The following is a 15,487-nucleotide window of genomic DNA, read 5'->3' on the forward strand; positions in this document are numbered from 1 at the left end:
CAATGGTGTCACCAAGCTATTAAACCAAAGTAGATCATTACTATGTGTTTGCAGAAACATTTGAGGAAAGCATTGCTTCAGTCAATCACACATTAACTATGGATATTAGAAGTAATAACTGTTAGAAATTAACTGATTTTTCTCAATAATACAGAAACTGAAATTTACATTATTGCTATAAGTATTAAATGAAATGAGATAATACCCAATAAGGTATCTGTTTTGTGATTCTTTAAGCAGATTCTTTACTAAGTCCTCTTTACTTTTCATCCCACAGCCATTGATGGCTTGTCTCATCTACTCATCTGACCTCAGTTACCATCTATATTTTGAGACTCACCTTTTCTTCAGACTAGACCAGTGGTCGGCAAACTCATTAGTCAACAGAGCCAAATATCAACAGTACAATGACTGAAATTTCTTTTGCGAGCCAACTTTTTTAAACTTAAACTATATAGGTAGGTACAGTGTTATTAACTGAACTAGGGTACTCCTAAGCTGGCCTTTGCTAAAAACGTCCTCCATCTGATTGAGGTACGTTCGCTGAGGTCGACCCCTTCCAACTTTCCCATCCACACTCATCTTGTATACTTGTTTCGTCTATCTCCTTTCCAAAAACCGACTTCTGCTCATGGGCCACGAAGTTTTAATCGCACTGTACTTGCGAGCCCACACGTGGTATTTTGTGGAAGAGCCACCCTCAAGGGGCCAAAGAGCCGCATGTGGCTTGTGACCCGAGGTTTGCCGACCACTGGACAAGACCATATGTTAATTCCAGAACTATTTAACATCCTATCAGATGTACCTACTGAGTAGATTTGTAAGTACTTCAATCTCACCATTTTTAAAATTTAGCTCACTACCACCACCTGAAATTTATCATATGGTACTCCCCAGCTCTGTCTTCAAATGTCTTTACATTGAACTAATTGCCCAAGGTAAATATAAGTCATGGAACTATTTGCCCAAGTGAAATGTCTTATATCCACCTTGACTTCTCCATTTCCCTCAGTCTGCATATCAATCAAATCCCAAGTCCTATTACACCTCCCTTTATCATTCTTAGTCTCAATCTCCTCCCATCAGCAGTTATTTCATTCGGATTTGAATTGTTCTCAGAACCTAGTTTTTCCTTGACTCCAAGCCAATTCATTTCCCTCACTGAATCACTAATAACCTTCTCAAATATATGTCAGCTCATGTCACTGCCTTGATTTAAATCCTTCAGTGATGTCCCCTTTGGAAAAATTCCAAATTCCTTAGCCAATATGTCAAGGCTGTGTTGATTTGGCATAACCTTTCCAGATTCCTTTCTTATTAGCCCTTCATTAACAAATAATACCTTAACCTTATTAGTATATGTATTCTAGTTGTACTTATTTATAAATTCTAGAATATGTAGTGAACATATTCTAGTTTCTGGAAAGTTCCGTTCATGCTGTCTTTCACCGCTGGACCACTGCACGTGCTGTTCTCTCCACCACTTTTTACCTGTTCGTACTTACAGGTCACATCTCTCTCTGCAGGCAGCTTGGAAACCCTTCTCTGCTTTAACTAGTTTAGGTGTTTTGTTTTGTTTTTATCATCCTCTGTCATTGCACTTTACTTATCATAGAGAGCAGCATACCTTGTTTTCACTGAATTATCTATTTTTTTTCTACCAATTATTAGTATTTTGAAGCCAGTGAACTTATTTACCTTGTTAACCATCAATAACCATGATGTCGCATACTAATTTTTGAAGACTAGGTGTTCAATAACTGTTGAATGAATCTTATACTGGAAGTAAAATACATAAACGTTTTATTGAACAGTATGATTTTATCGGTAGTTTATGATGCAGAAAGGGCACTTTGTTAGGCAATAATCAAAACATTTAGAAAGTTTCAGAGATAATATTCAAACTGACTGAGGTTGAATGGGCATCAGCAATAGCCCAGTTTTTCTGTAAAACAAAGATAAAGGAGTTGTTGCTTATTTCCCTCAATAATATATTGCAGAATCTGCATTAATTATGCTATAATAAAATACTTAGTTAAATCTAGATCATTGAAAACCTTAAACCAGATAATCTAATTCTTTTACTCTATTAGAATGACAATGATTGTCAGGATATTAAACTTTTATAACAAAAATGTCACCTTTATTCCCTACATGCTTGGATTCTTTAGCATATGAATCTCCTTTCAACAAATAACATGGAAAACTCCACTTTAAATATTCCATTGGAATTTTAACTCTGAGCATTTGCCACACACCTCATACCAATAGCACAGCTAAGGAGATGGACATTTCCAAGTCTTCATGGTTTCATCTGGAGACTCTAGACTTTACTCCTGTACCGCACGAAGGCTCCAGGAAGTTACCTGGGCACACTACATTATTCTAAATCCCCATACCTGTTCTTTTCATAGTTGTGAGCCTAATCTTATTTCAGTCACTTTAATAAAGAGACCACGTGAGGTATAACCAGATGGAGAATATTATTTCTTTTTTTAAAATATATTTTATTGATTTTTTACAGAGAGGAAAGAAGAGGGATAGAGAGTTAGAAACATTGATCAGCTGCCTCTGCACACCCCCCCACTGGGGAGGTGCCACAACCAAGGTACATGCCCTTGACCGGAATCGAACCTGGGACCCTTCAGTCCGCAGGCTGACGCTCCATCCACTGAGCCAAACCAGTTAGGGCAAGAATATTACTTCTTGAAAATTCATTATAAACATACACATTGCTGGATAATAAATGTTCCTCTGATATTAAGAGGCTAGAAAAGTATTTCCTTCCTCACAATTCATCTACAGCCTTTATGTCCTCCAGTGAAAGCAACATTACGTCCTTTTTCTTTAAAAAAAATTTTCCTACCATGCAATTCAGGGTTACATTTCATTTTTAAATCTAGTTTAATAACTTCATCCACATTGGATATTCTGATTTTTTTATATAATATGAACGCATATTATTTTGGTAAAATTGATTCCCAAGATTTAAAACATCAAGGAGAAGGAATGAGAAAAAAATATTATTTATTGAAAAATGAATATAGTGACAAATATTTTGATTGTTCATTTAACAAATATTTATTATATGCCTAGTGTCTTATTTAAAGTAGATATAATAGCCCAGGGTTTACAGATGAAGAATCTGAATGAGGTACAGACCAGTTAGAAAAGTTGTTCTATGCTTTAGGGCAAAAAAAATAAATAAATAAATAAAGAGTTTTGCCATAAAGGAATCCAAGCTTCTCATCATTCCATCCTGGAATCCAGAAAAAAGCTGTAAGCTTTAACCTAGAGGTATCACTCCTCCATCACATTACACTTGCCTATCAGTCATTGCTTCAAGGCTTTTGTTCTATGCATCTTTTAAAAAGTGCAATTTATTTCAAATACCTTTTATAATGAAGGTTTACAATAAACCAGATGCACACTTGAATCCCCCAATTAGGCAATCTGAAAATGTTTAGACATTGTCATTTAATTGTCATAAAAGGCCAAAACCTGTTTGGCTCAGTGGATAGAGCGTCGGCCTGCGGACTGAGGGGTCCCGGGTTCGATTCCGGTCAGGGGCATGTACCTGGGTTGCGGGCACATTCCCGGTGGGAGATGTGCAGGAGGCAGCTGATCGATGTTTCTCTCTCATCAATGTTTCTAACTCTCTATCTCTCTCCCTTCCTCTCTGTAAAAAATCAATAAAATATATTTTAAAAAAAATAATAATTGTCATAAAAGAACTACCTTTTCTTTATTATTGAGAGGCAAAAAGCTGAAAATATATTGCCTAATTTATGCATGTAGCTTGTTAATAAAATCTGAAGCAGTTATCCTAAAATAAAATAAGAGGAAATAAAGTATTATTTTCACTAACATTATAATATAAGAGTTTTAGTCAGGTTTTTTAAAATATTAAAGTCCAATTTTTTTCAAAATTAAAGAAAAGATTAATAAATAATTATGATACATTCTCTGTTTATTTTCAAAAACAGATATTCAGCTTTCTTTCATGTTGTAAAAGTTCAAATCTCAGAATCACAAAACAAAATAATCCAAGAGGGAAAGTATTTTAAAAGATTCTATTATTTTGTATCTCTCTGAAATGCAGGTGGCATTGAAAACTATTCTAAATTGAAAATGCTCCCAACGCACAGTGGTAAAGCAGCATAATGTAAGCAAATTATGCTTTCAATATCAGATGTCGTATTAATCTAGATTTTTAGCTCAGTCTGAATCAAAATCTTAAAGACAATTTGAATGCATGTACTTTTCTTCCTATTATCCATATGCATCTTACCATAATATTTAAAACACGTAGGTGGCTTTGAAAGAACAGTGCCAGAATAATAAACAGGATTCATATAGATGTTACTTTCAATTTAAGTATAATGAGCCCATGGAATCATGTTTGAATGATAATATGTAGAATTTGAATGCATCTGGATTAATTCCTTAATTTACTTAGTATCCTTGTACTGTTGGCATGTAATTTTTTTTCTTGAATAGAGCAGGGGCCAGCAACCTCTTCTGTAAATCTCTTGAAGATAACTATAGCAGGCTTTGTAGATCAAACCACCTGTGTCATAGCTGCTCAAAACAGCCATCTATATATATAAAAGCCTACGCAACCGTCCGACGGGTAGCTATGATGCGTACTGACTACCAGGGTGACAGATGCTCAATGCAGGAACTGCCAAGCTGCAGTTACTTGGCAGTGGTGGTTCTCGGGTGATGCACACGGAACCAGAGAGGAGGAAACCTGATTCCAGGGTGCACACCCGAAAACCACCCTCTCCAATTCGGGACCCCTTAGGAGATGTTAGAGAGCTGGTTTCGGCCTGATCCCCACAGGCCAAGCCAAGGGACTCCACCAGTTCACAAATCCGTGCACCAGGCTTCTAGTCCAATATAATAAAAGCCTAATATGCAAATTGACCAAATGGCAGAACGACTGGTCACAATGATGTGCACTGACCACCAGGGGGCAGACACTCAATGCAGGAGCTGCCCTCTGGTGGTCAGCGTGCTTTCACAGGGGGAGCGCTGCTCAGCCAGAAGCCAGGCTCATGGCTGGTGAGAGTCTCTCCCACCTCCACAGCAGCCTCTCCCATCTCTGGCAGTTGGACATCCCCTTAGGGCTCCCAGACTGTGAGTGCACAGGCTGGGCTGAGGGACCCCCTCCCCAAGTGCACAGATTTTGTGCACCAGGCCTCTAGTATATGATATGTAACTATTAAGCTTATTTGTACTCTTATAACACCTTACAAAAACAGAAAAGGGCTGAATTTTCCTGAGGTCCATAGTTTGCCCACCCTTGATATACAACTTTAAGGTTCTCAAAATAGTCAATTGACACTTAGGGTCACAAATTCCAACTTCTATGCCCTAGCCAGTTTTACTCAGTGGATAGAGCAGGGGTGGGCAAACTTTTTGACTTGAGGGCCACAATGGGTTCTTAAACTGGACCGGAGGGCCGAAACAAAAGCATGGATGGAGTGATTGTGTGAACTAATATAAATTCAAAGTAAACATCATTACATAAAAGGGTACGGTCTTTTTTTTTTTTTAGTTTTATTCATTTCAAATGGGCCGGATCCGGCCCGCAGGCCGTAGTTTGCCCATGGCTGGGATAGAGAGTTGGCCTACAGACTTAAGGGTCCCAGTTTCCATGCCGGTCAAGGGCACATGTCTGGATTGTGGGCTCAATCCCCAGTAGGGGGCCTGTAGGAGGCAGCCAATCAATGATTCTCTCTCATCATTGATGTTTCTATCTCTCTCTCCCTTTCCCTTCCTCTCTGAAATCAATAAAAATATATTTAAAAAAATTCCAACTTCTATATTTGGTCAGGTAGATTCAGTTTTTGAAAATGTGGCAATATTAGAACATATAACGTAGGGAGTTACCAAAATACTAACTGTCGGAAATAGCGGTGACTTCCTCGTTATGGTACAACCAGCTGACGGCAGGTGCAGGCGAGCTGCTAACTCGGCAAACCACTTCTGCATCTTCTCCCTGTTTGAATTCTTGAGGTGATACCACTTCTCTGAAAATGAGCTTTTCTGTATAAAAAAAGCAAAACAAACCATAAAAGTATTATCGCTTATTTCTCTCAATAACCTGTTCCAAAATCTGTGTTGATTGATGTGATAATGAAATAATTTATCAAAACAGGATCCTGGAAAACATTAAATCAGATCATATGACTCCTCTGCCTGGTAACTTCTTCCTGAATCGCTGAGAAGAAATTCTGAAGTCCTTAAAGTCCTACCCCAGGTCTTGTATGAACTGAAGTCTGTCCCACAACTCTGATCCCAATTTCTCTCTCTTCCTGTGCTCTGTGCTCCAGGTAAATTGTCATCTTTTCAATTCCTTCAACAGTCCACATTTGCACGTCTTAAATTCCTTCCCATTTCTGCCTGCCTGACCTCCAAAGATTTTTTTTAATTTTTATTTTATTTTATTTTATTTATTTTTTTAATTTATTGCTTAAAGTATTACAAAGGGTATTACATATCTGTCCATTTTATCTCCCCGCCCTAGACAGTCCCCTAGCCTCCCCTACCCCCCAATGTCTTATGTCCACTGGTTATGCTTATATGCATGCATACAAGTCCTTTAGTTGATCTCTTACCCCCCTACCTCCTGTCCCCCAACCCTCCCCGGCCTTCCCGCTGCAGTTTGACAATCTGTTTGAGGCAGCTCTGCCTCTGTATCTATTATTGTTCAAAAGTTTATAATGGTCTCTATTATCCATGAATGAGTGAGATCATGTGGTATTTTTCCTTCATTGACTGGCTTATTTTAAAAAAGCCATCTTCCTTCCCACTCTCACTGTCCTATAGCATGGATAGTAGCATCTATGCATTTTTTCAAAGCTTACTTACTAAAATATCAGCACCTAGTGGTTGGTGACATCTGCTGTTTTAATCATTATTGAGTCTCTAGAACTCAGAATATTGTCTGCCATGTCGAAGACATCCAATAAATGTGGCCAACTAGTGAATGAACAGGCTATGTATGCTTGATGAGAAATGTTCACAAAAGTAATTGAGTGTTCTTGCTAAGGAAAACATAATAGATTTCTTTATTTTCACAAATAAAATATTGGGGATCTTCCTTTGCAACATATAAAGAAAGAAAACTATTTCTTATTTGTATGCATATGTGCATAACCTGTGGACACAGAAAATGGAGTAGTAAGGACCTTGGGGGGGGGTGGGAGCGGGCTGAAAGAGGTTAATGGGGGAAAAAGGAGGACTTGTGTAATACTTTCAACAATAAAGATTTAAAAAAAAGAAAAAATCTTTCCAAATATGAGCTCAGAAACTAATGGGGGAGGGGGAGAGGCCAAAACAAGGGCGGCAATGTGCCAACGATCCCCCTGCTCATCAAAGAGGAAGCCATGCTGGGGATATACTTTGGCTTTTTTAAAAAAATCCTTTTCCTGGAATAATAAAAAACAAAGTTCTAAGAAGAGATGCCTTATTAGCTAGTATTCAAAAATCTTTATAATTTTTTCACTGGTAGAAATGCTAACTACCACATATTAATTGTAAGGCATTGTTCTACGTTCTTTATGTAATATTAATATAGCCCTCAAAAAAAAAAATCTATGTATAAGGTAGGTACTATTATTATACCCATTTTATAGGTGAAGAAACTAAAGACAGATGGGTTAGGTGATTGCTTAAGACCACTAAATGAAGTGATGCAGCCTGGTTTCGAACCCAGAGAGTCAACTGTGTTCTTAATGAGGGTAATGATTCCTAAGAGTGAGAAGAGGAAAAGAAGTGATGGATTTCAAATCATAAAATGAAGTGTGCGCATGGAGATGCTTGTTAACAAGAGGCCTGGTGGTGCAGAAGCCGGCTAGATATCCCGTCTCCACTGGATGAGCTTTCAGCTTTTCCTCTGTCTACTCCTGTTCACTGACTCTTCCCCCGTTCTCATTCCAGACTGGTCACTGCTTTCACATTGGCCTGAGAAAATGTAAACATTTTCATTTATATTATTTCACCGACATAATTGTCTCCATCTATATGTTTATGATTAACTAATTCCTTTTATTTATTCTATTTTAGAGTTGCAGTGTGGTAAAATAGAATAAGCAGCCATCTGTAAAGGTCTAAAGAACACTGCCTACTCCAATAGTCCTTGATGCCTATTAGTTTTTATTAAACACACTTTATTCTGTGTTTAGTTTTTAACCACAACTTTAATCAACTAATAAATACACGACTTACGGTAAATTTCCAAAACAACTGTAGCTTCTTGTGTCTGGCCTTTGGCATCTGTTGCTTGACAACGATAGATCCCTGCATCTTCTATATTTGCATTGTAGATGGTTAATCGTGACCTGACACCCTCCTTTTGTACCATCACCCTCTGTGTTGAAATTATCTTCTCTCCTTGAGGATTATACCAGTCTATACTCTCAGGCTCACCAATTGCTGCAAAGAATCATGGAAAAGAAATGTTTGAGAATATGATTCAAGTGTTTGTTTTTGCATTGGCATTTATTTATTATGTAACAGTTTTTAACAATTTTGAAAAAAAGTTAAATAGGGAAAGACTGGAAATCTGAAAATCTTACCAAATTGAAAATAAACACAAATGTTAGAACACATGTTCTCTTATTTATCCAATGTTGAAGATTCAATCCCATTTGAGTAAGCAAAACCCAAAAGTTAGGAAACATCAGGCATAACATGTAAGCTATGATAATTGAATACTTACCATAGTAATCTATGGATTTTCACTAAAGTACATTATAAAACTGCCTTGGCCACTCAGTCAGAAATATATTATTGACAGATATATCTGAGCAGAATCATGATTACTAACATGATTTCACCTCTTTGGTTCCCTTTGTTAGGGTCAAGAGTTAGAATTTTTTTTGCCTGATAAAGCAGAGCTCATAAAAATGTAAACGTCATAAAAAATAAACTTTGGTTTTAATACTAAATTTTGAATGAATATCCCAAGTCTTTCTATTTGTACATATATGACCAATGAGTATTTTTAATATGAGGCCCTAATCTCTTTTCTCAAAATCAGTACTTTCATAATTTTAAGCTAAAACTGTTAACTATATAGTCACATGATAATTAGAATGCATTGAAATGCCACTTATCCTGCGAGGCAATTACAACCAAAGCATTACAAGGTAAACATATATTTAAGTTTTCCAATTCAGAATCTAGGTTATTATCCTCTTTGTAAAAGCTGAAGATTCCTGTGTTTGCTTTTAGTCACAAAAATGATGTATTTCACCTAATTGCTTGAGAAATAATTTGTGGGAGCAGCATGCACTACTAACTCAAAAGTATCCCGGAAAATGCATCAAGTTAGCTAACATCTGCAGGACCTCTTTGAAGAAAATTGTTCCTTCTTATTTTTCTACCAACAAATCGCTTTAGAAACAAATTAGTATCCTTTCTACATCAAATTAGACATGCTAGAGCAAAAGCATGACAGTTCACATTTTAAATGGATCTCAGTTATGCTATTTTCTGTTTTTTTGAACACATCAAAATACCATAGCAGTTATAGGATAACTCATTTAGGGCAGCTTTTTTTTTTTTTTCAAGTTCCCACTCCATAGAGATGTAAATGAGCATAAGTTTGAACAATAGAAAAATCTCATTTTATACAGCAAAATGTCGATAATATTATGTGAAATATTTTGTATATTTTTATTATTAATAATATGGTATACAACTATGTTATTATGGAGAGTTTACTCTGGATTTTCATAGATTGGCCATCATATTATTTTTTTCTGGAATCTCTAATAATTCATAGATTTCAATAAAACTTTTCATGTTACTTTCCCGATAAGAGTGACCCACTGGAGAAATTAAAAAATTACAATTACACTTTTTATTTTCTTGAAAACATAGTATAAAAATCCTTTTGCTACATATGACATACTCTGAGTTCTCTGAGGATCTGACTCCATTCTAACTTCCATAAACGTCAGATATATTTATTTATTGTGTTTCAGGTGTCTGAGTTTGAGGGTACAATGACACTATAGAGCATGTCACCATAGTCACCAATGTGTAGGAAAAAATACATGCAAGCTTTCTAATTTGCACGGGTTACCCACATCTGTAATTTTAGATTCTTGTTTCACTAGTATGTATATTTAACAAAAATAAGGACACTTCCATGATAACAGCATAATTCTTGGTTATACATCTTTATATAAAAAAAAGTTTAGTTATTTTACCTTATTATTTAGAGCAAAACTCATTACCATTGAATTATGTTAATTCATACTTTTAAATTTTATCTTAATTTGACTTTATGTGGCAGATACAGAGGCAATTACATTACACAATTTACTAGTATATTATTATAATATGCAAATTGAATAAAAATACTATTTATTTTAATTTTGAAAAATTAATTTTAAGTTATTTAATTTTTCTGAGATTATTGGATACAATTGTACATTTGTGTATATAAAATATGATGACATTTAGAAACAATGACCTATATGCTTACGCCAATGCTGTGCTGACATAATAAATGATGTTAAATCGTTTAACCCTTGCTTTTCATTTGTCAATATAAAAAATATGTATCAACACACCTATCAATTCTAAACTTTATGAAGGCAAATGTATAAAAACTCATGGCTTCTATTAGTTTTTAATAGATATGATTAATATAATATAATTTAAAATATATAGTATATGTAGTTACAGTATACTAGAGGCCCAGTACACAAAAATTTGTGCACTCAGGTGGGTCCCTCAGCCCAGCCTATGCCTTCTTGCAGTCTGGGACCCCTCGGAGGATGTCCACCTGCTGTCTTAAGCCCGATCCCTGGGGGATCAGGCCCAAGCTGCCAGTCAGACATCCCACTGGCAGCCCGGCAGCCCTTGGGGGATGTCCACTTGCCAGCAGGGAGCAGGCCTAAGCTGCAGTCAGACATCCTTAGAACTGCTGAAGAGGCAGGAGAGGCTCCCACCACCACCGCTGTACTGGCAGCCATCAGCCTGGCTTGTGGCTGAGCAGAGCTCTCCCTGTGGGAGTGCCCTGACCACCAGGGGGCAGCTCCTGCATTGAGCATCTGCCCCTGGTGGTCAGTGTGTGTCATAGTGACCAGTCATTCCCAGTCGTTCTGCTGGTAGGGTCAGTTTGTATATTACCCTTTAATTAAATAGGATAGAGGCCTGGTGCATGGGTGGGGGCCGGCTAGTTTGCCCTGAAGGGTGTCCTGGATGAGGGTGGGGGTCCTGCAGGGGTGCCTGGCCAGCCTGGGTGAGGGGCTGATAGGTGTTTGCAGCTGGTCACACCCCCTTCAGGGTGGGGGTCCCCACTGGGGTGCCTGGCCAGCCTGGCTGAGGGGCTAATGGCTGTTTGCAGGCTGGTCATGCCCCCCACCCCCAGTGGGGACCCTCACCCCATGGAGGTTTGGTCAGCCTGGGTGAGGGGCTGATGGCTGTTTTCAGGCTGGCCACACCCTCTTTAGGGTTGGGGGTTCCCACTGGGGTGCCTGGCCAGTCTGGGTGAGGGGCTGTGGGCTGTTTTCAGGCTGGCTAAGCCCCCCAGCGATAGAAACTCCCAGCCTCTCCGTTCTTTCTTTCTTTTTTTTTTTTGTTTTGTTATTCTGGGATTTATTTACCTTCTATAATTGAAACTTTGTAGCCATGAGAGGAGCTCAGAGCTGGCCAGGGAGGGTGGGAGGGAAGCCTCCTGCTCACTCCAGCTCCATGGCCACGGCTGGCTGAAAGCAGATATCTGGGGTTTATTTACCTTCTGTAATTGACACTTTGTTGTTTTGAGTGGAGCTCAGAGCCTGCCATGGCAAGCGGGAAGCTTGGCTTCCTCTATCATTGGGGCAACCAAGCCTCCTGCTTGCTCCAGCTCCTTGGCTGCCGGCCGCCATCTTGGTTGGGTTAATTTGTACATAGTCGCTCTGATTTGCTGGTGGGCGTGGCTTAAGGCATAGCAAAGATATGGTCAATTTGCATGTTTGTCTTTTATTAGTGTAGATTATATAGCTTATATACTATGGATATGATTGATACATATGTTATTGTAACTGTATATATTTTTAATAATGTTTATAATAATAAGCCATGCCATTCTCAAGATAACTTTATAATGCATTTTATAATAGAAAATCCTATTTAAATCCTGTTGTGAATTGCTTAAGTAGAAACAGAAATAGAAAAAATATGAAAATACTCTAGAAAGCCATTTACGCACTAAGTGAATCTTTTTAAAAACTAAAACCAAAGTTTTATTTTATAAAAAAGAAACTAAGGATAAGGGTTTTATGAATAAAATGAATATGATGACACTAAAAATAAGTGGAATGTATTAATTCATGAGTTCCACAGTGTGCTGAATTAACATTTGATGTTTAAATATTTAACTCTTCTGGATATTCTGGATGTGTGCAATTAAACTGAATGAGGTCCATATAATTTCCCAGAAGCATTATGATATCTGGTACTTTTGATTAGTCACAAAAATGTTGCAATTTTTTCCTGATTAAATAACTATTTTTTAAAATCACTTTTCATAAGGATAAATTTGATTTGCTTTGTCCTAAAATTTTCAGCAGGTGTAACTGTAGTGCAGTGTACCTTATTTAACTTATTCATTGTATATTTAAAAAGATTTGTATATTTATAAAGTTATAATATTTACATTCACCCTAAAATTACTATCTACACGGGTATAATATTTTAATTTATTTAAATCAATATGTATGCATTATATTTGATTATAAATTATTTTCCAAATAAATGATCTACTTTGACATCCAACATTAATAAAGTTAACAGAAATAAAATTCATTCTGTTAAATATGAAAAATATAATAATTGATAATTTTCCAATTATTATAAAATCAATGATAAGACTTTATTTTTAGAGAATTGTTTTGCCACAACTTAAATTTTGCCAATATATTCCATTACATAACTACAGCATAAAACAAATTATCTGAAAATATTTGTAATACATACCTGTACATGTGAAGAATTTTGATTCACCCACACTAAGCTCTACTTTGCTAAGTGAAATTGTCACTTGAAGAAGAGCTGAAAAAAATATTTGAGTAACAATTAATTATGGTTTTAAACATGAATTCTAAGATTTTACTACATGATCTATAACCACATTATTTAAACAGCAATTATTTACCTCAATTTTTATTACCCATAAAGAGAAATGAAAGTTTTGTAAAATATGATCTAACAACAAAATATTACATTTTATTATGCACTTCTACAACCAAACCAAATAAGAACTCATTCAAGCTAATATTTTGAAATTTGTTTGTCAATTAATGAGCAAATTCACACTCAGACAGCTGTTCCATATTTACATGCTAGGTTTATATGCGCTACCTGATTAGACAATAGCTAGAGAAATATTTTGCCCCAAATTTGAAACCTTGTTATAAAAAGTATACCCTACACTGTTATTACAACAATAAAAATATAAATTAACTAAATTTTGAGTACCTACTAAAATATTTCAATGAAAGAAGAGATACATGGGGAAGAGAGGAAGCATTGCATGGTCAAAGGTGAGTGAACATTTATTTTGACAAGATAAATAAGGATAATGGCAATAAATAGATAAGATGTTCAATATTTTTTTCCAAATTTTGCCATAAAATAGATGAAGAATCTAGAAATTGTTTTAATCCAAATTTAAAGATGTATATCTATATATATATCTACACTAATAAAAGAGAAAAATGGTAATTGGCGTACGGCGATACCGTTTTCATTGGCTAATCAGGGCTATATGCAAATTAACTGCCAACTAAGATTGGCAGTTAACTGCCAACAAGATGGCGGCTAATTTGCATATGTAGGCACAATGCAGGGAGGCAAAAGGGAAAGCAGGAAGAAGCCCCCTGCCACTGACAGTGATCTGAAACCCAGGGAGGAGCTAAGAGCTGGGGGGCAGGGCAAAGGCGGCCCCATGCCCTGCCCCCAGCCATGATCGGAGAATCAGGCGCCTTTGCCGCCCTGGCCAGTGATAGCAGGAAGTAGGGGTGGAGCCAGCAATGGGAGCTGGGCACGGTCTAAGCTGGCAGTCCCAGGAGCTAGGGGTCCCTTGCCTGGGCCTAAAGCGAAGCCCACGATCGCGGCGCCCCCTGCTGCCACTGCAGGTCCCGGCTGCCTGGGCCGGATGCCTAGGCCAGAGGCGTTAGGCCTGAGCAGGGGCGGAGCCTGCAACCGCGGGGAGCTGGGGGTCCCCTGCCCAGGCCTGACACCTCTGCTGGAGGCCTCAGGCCTGGTCAAGGGGCCGATCCGGTGATTGGTGATCGGAGGGTGATGAGGGTCAACTCCTCTGGCTGAGGCATCAGGCCTGGGTGAGGGGCAGAGACGGGGATTGGGGGGATATGATGGTCCCCTTGCCCAGGCCTGAAGCCTGGGTCAGAGGCGTCAGGCTTGGGCGGGGGGTGGAGCAAGCGATCAGAGGGAGATGGGGGTCCCCTTCCCAGGCATGATTCCTGGGCCAGAGGCCTCAGGCCTGGGCGGGGGCCAGAGCCAGTGATCGGGGGGAGATGGGGGTCCCCTGTCCAAGCCTGACACCTCTGGCGGAGGCGTCAGGCCTGGGCAAGGGGCCGATCAGGCGATCGGAGGGTGATGGGGGTCAACGCCTGAGGGCTCCCAGTATGTGAGAGGGGGCAGGCTGGGCTGAGGGACACTCTCCCCCACACACACACCCAGTGCACGAATTTCGTGCACTGGGCCCCTAGTATATATATAAAAGCCTAATATGCAAAGTGTCCCCTCGGGAGTTTGACCGACCAGGACTTTAATCGTTCACTGTGACATGCACTGACCACCAGGAGGTGGAGAAGAATGAAGGGAGGCCCTGGCTGGCAGCCTACAGCCACTAGGGACCCTACCCATGCATGAATTTCATGCACTGGGCCTCTAGTTTCTAATAAAATGATGGGCAGGAGAGTGTGACTACTCCCTAAAACCCTGTTTGTCCATCCCTTGTTTTCAGAAATGCATGGTAAAGTAATGGAGCTGCTGATAAAAAACAACAACAAAAACAAACAAAGAAAAAAAACCCAAAACAGAAAAAAAAAAAACACAAAGAAAAATAGAAGTTAAGAAGTTATAGATCAAAGCAATCAAAGATGCATATATTGCACAGATATTCAATCAAAGCTTATCTAGAAAAGGGGGTGCTACAGAACCCCAGGTAACACTGGACCAGAATAAAGTTAATCCATATTATAAGAAGGATAAGAATAAATCAGCCCACTGGCAAAAGGTTGATGGCAAGGGAAGTTGTCATTAGCAAATTCCAAAAGTTAAGAAATTTGAGATTTCCCTTATGAGAACCTAAAGAGATGGGCTGTGTTTTTGGAACCCACAATTCTGACCTGTGTAGTGGAAAAATGTTTCTCCTTAAATAGATTAGCCACTTTTTCAACATATCCCATGTTTGGGATTTAGCTATAAACAGGTGATCTTTGGGAAATCCCAA

The 15,487-nt window shown here is 38.3% G+C and overlaps 1 protein-coding gene across 2 annotated transcripts in view; it reads right to left on the reverse strand.

The window, feature by feature from the left end:
- NCAM2 (neural cell adhesion molecule 2) overlaps positions 1 to 15,487 on the reverse strand; it is a gene marked incomplete at its 3' end in the record, with an annotated part of 413,596 nt that overhangs the window by 155,551 nt on the left and 242,558 nt on the right. For both annotated transcript variants that reach the window (XM_081085928.1, XM_081085929.1), the window contains exons 2-4: positions 12,988 to 13,062; positions 8,239 to 8,445; positions 5,911 to 6,054 (exon numbers count right to left, since the gene is read on the reverse strand). In XM_081085928.1, the coding sequence (XP_080942054.1) occupies positions 5,911 to 6,054; positions 8,239 to 8,445; positions 12,988 to 13,062 (426 nt within the window). The remainder of the gene's footprint in view (positions 1 to 5,910; positions 6,055 to 8,238; positions 8,446 to 12,987; positions 13,063 to 15,487) is intronic.

Source organism: Myotis nattereri, assembly GCF_964212035.1.
Source record: "Myotis nattereri genome assembly, chromosome: 3".
In the NCBI taxonomy this organism is placed as follows: Eukaryota; Metazoa; Chordata; class Mammalia; order Chiroptera; family Vespertilionidae; genus Myotis; species Myotis nattereri.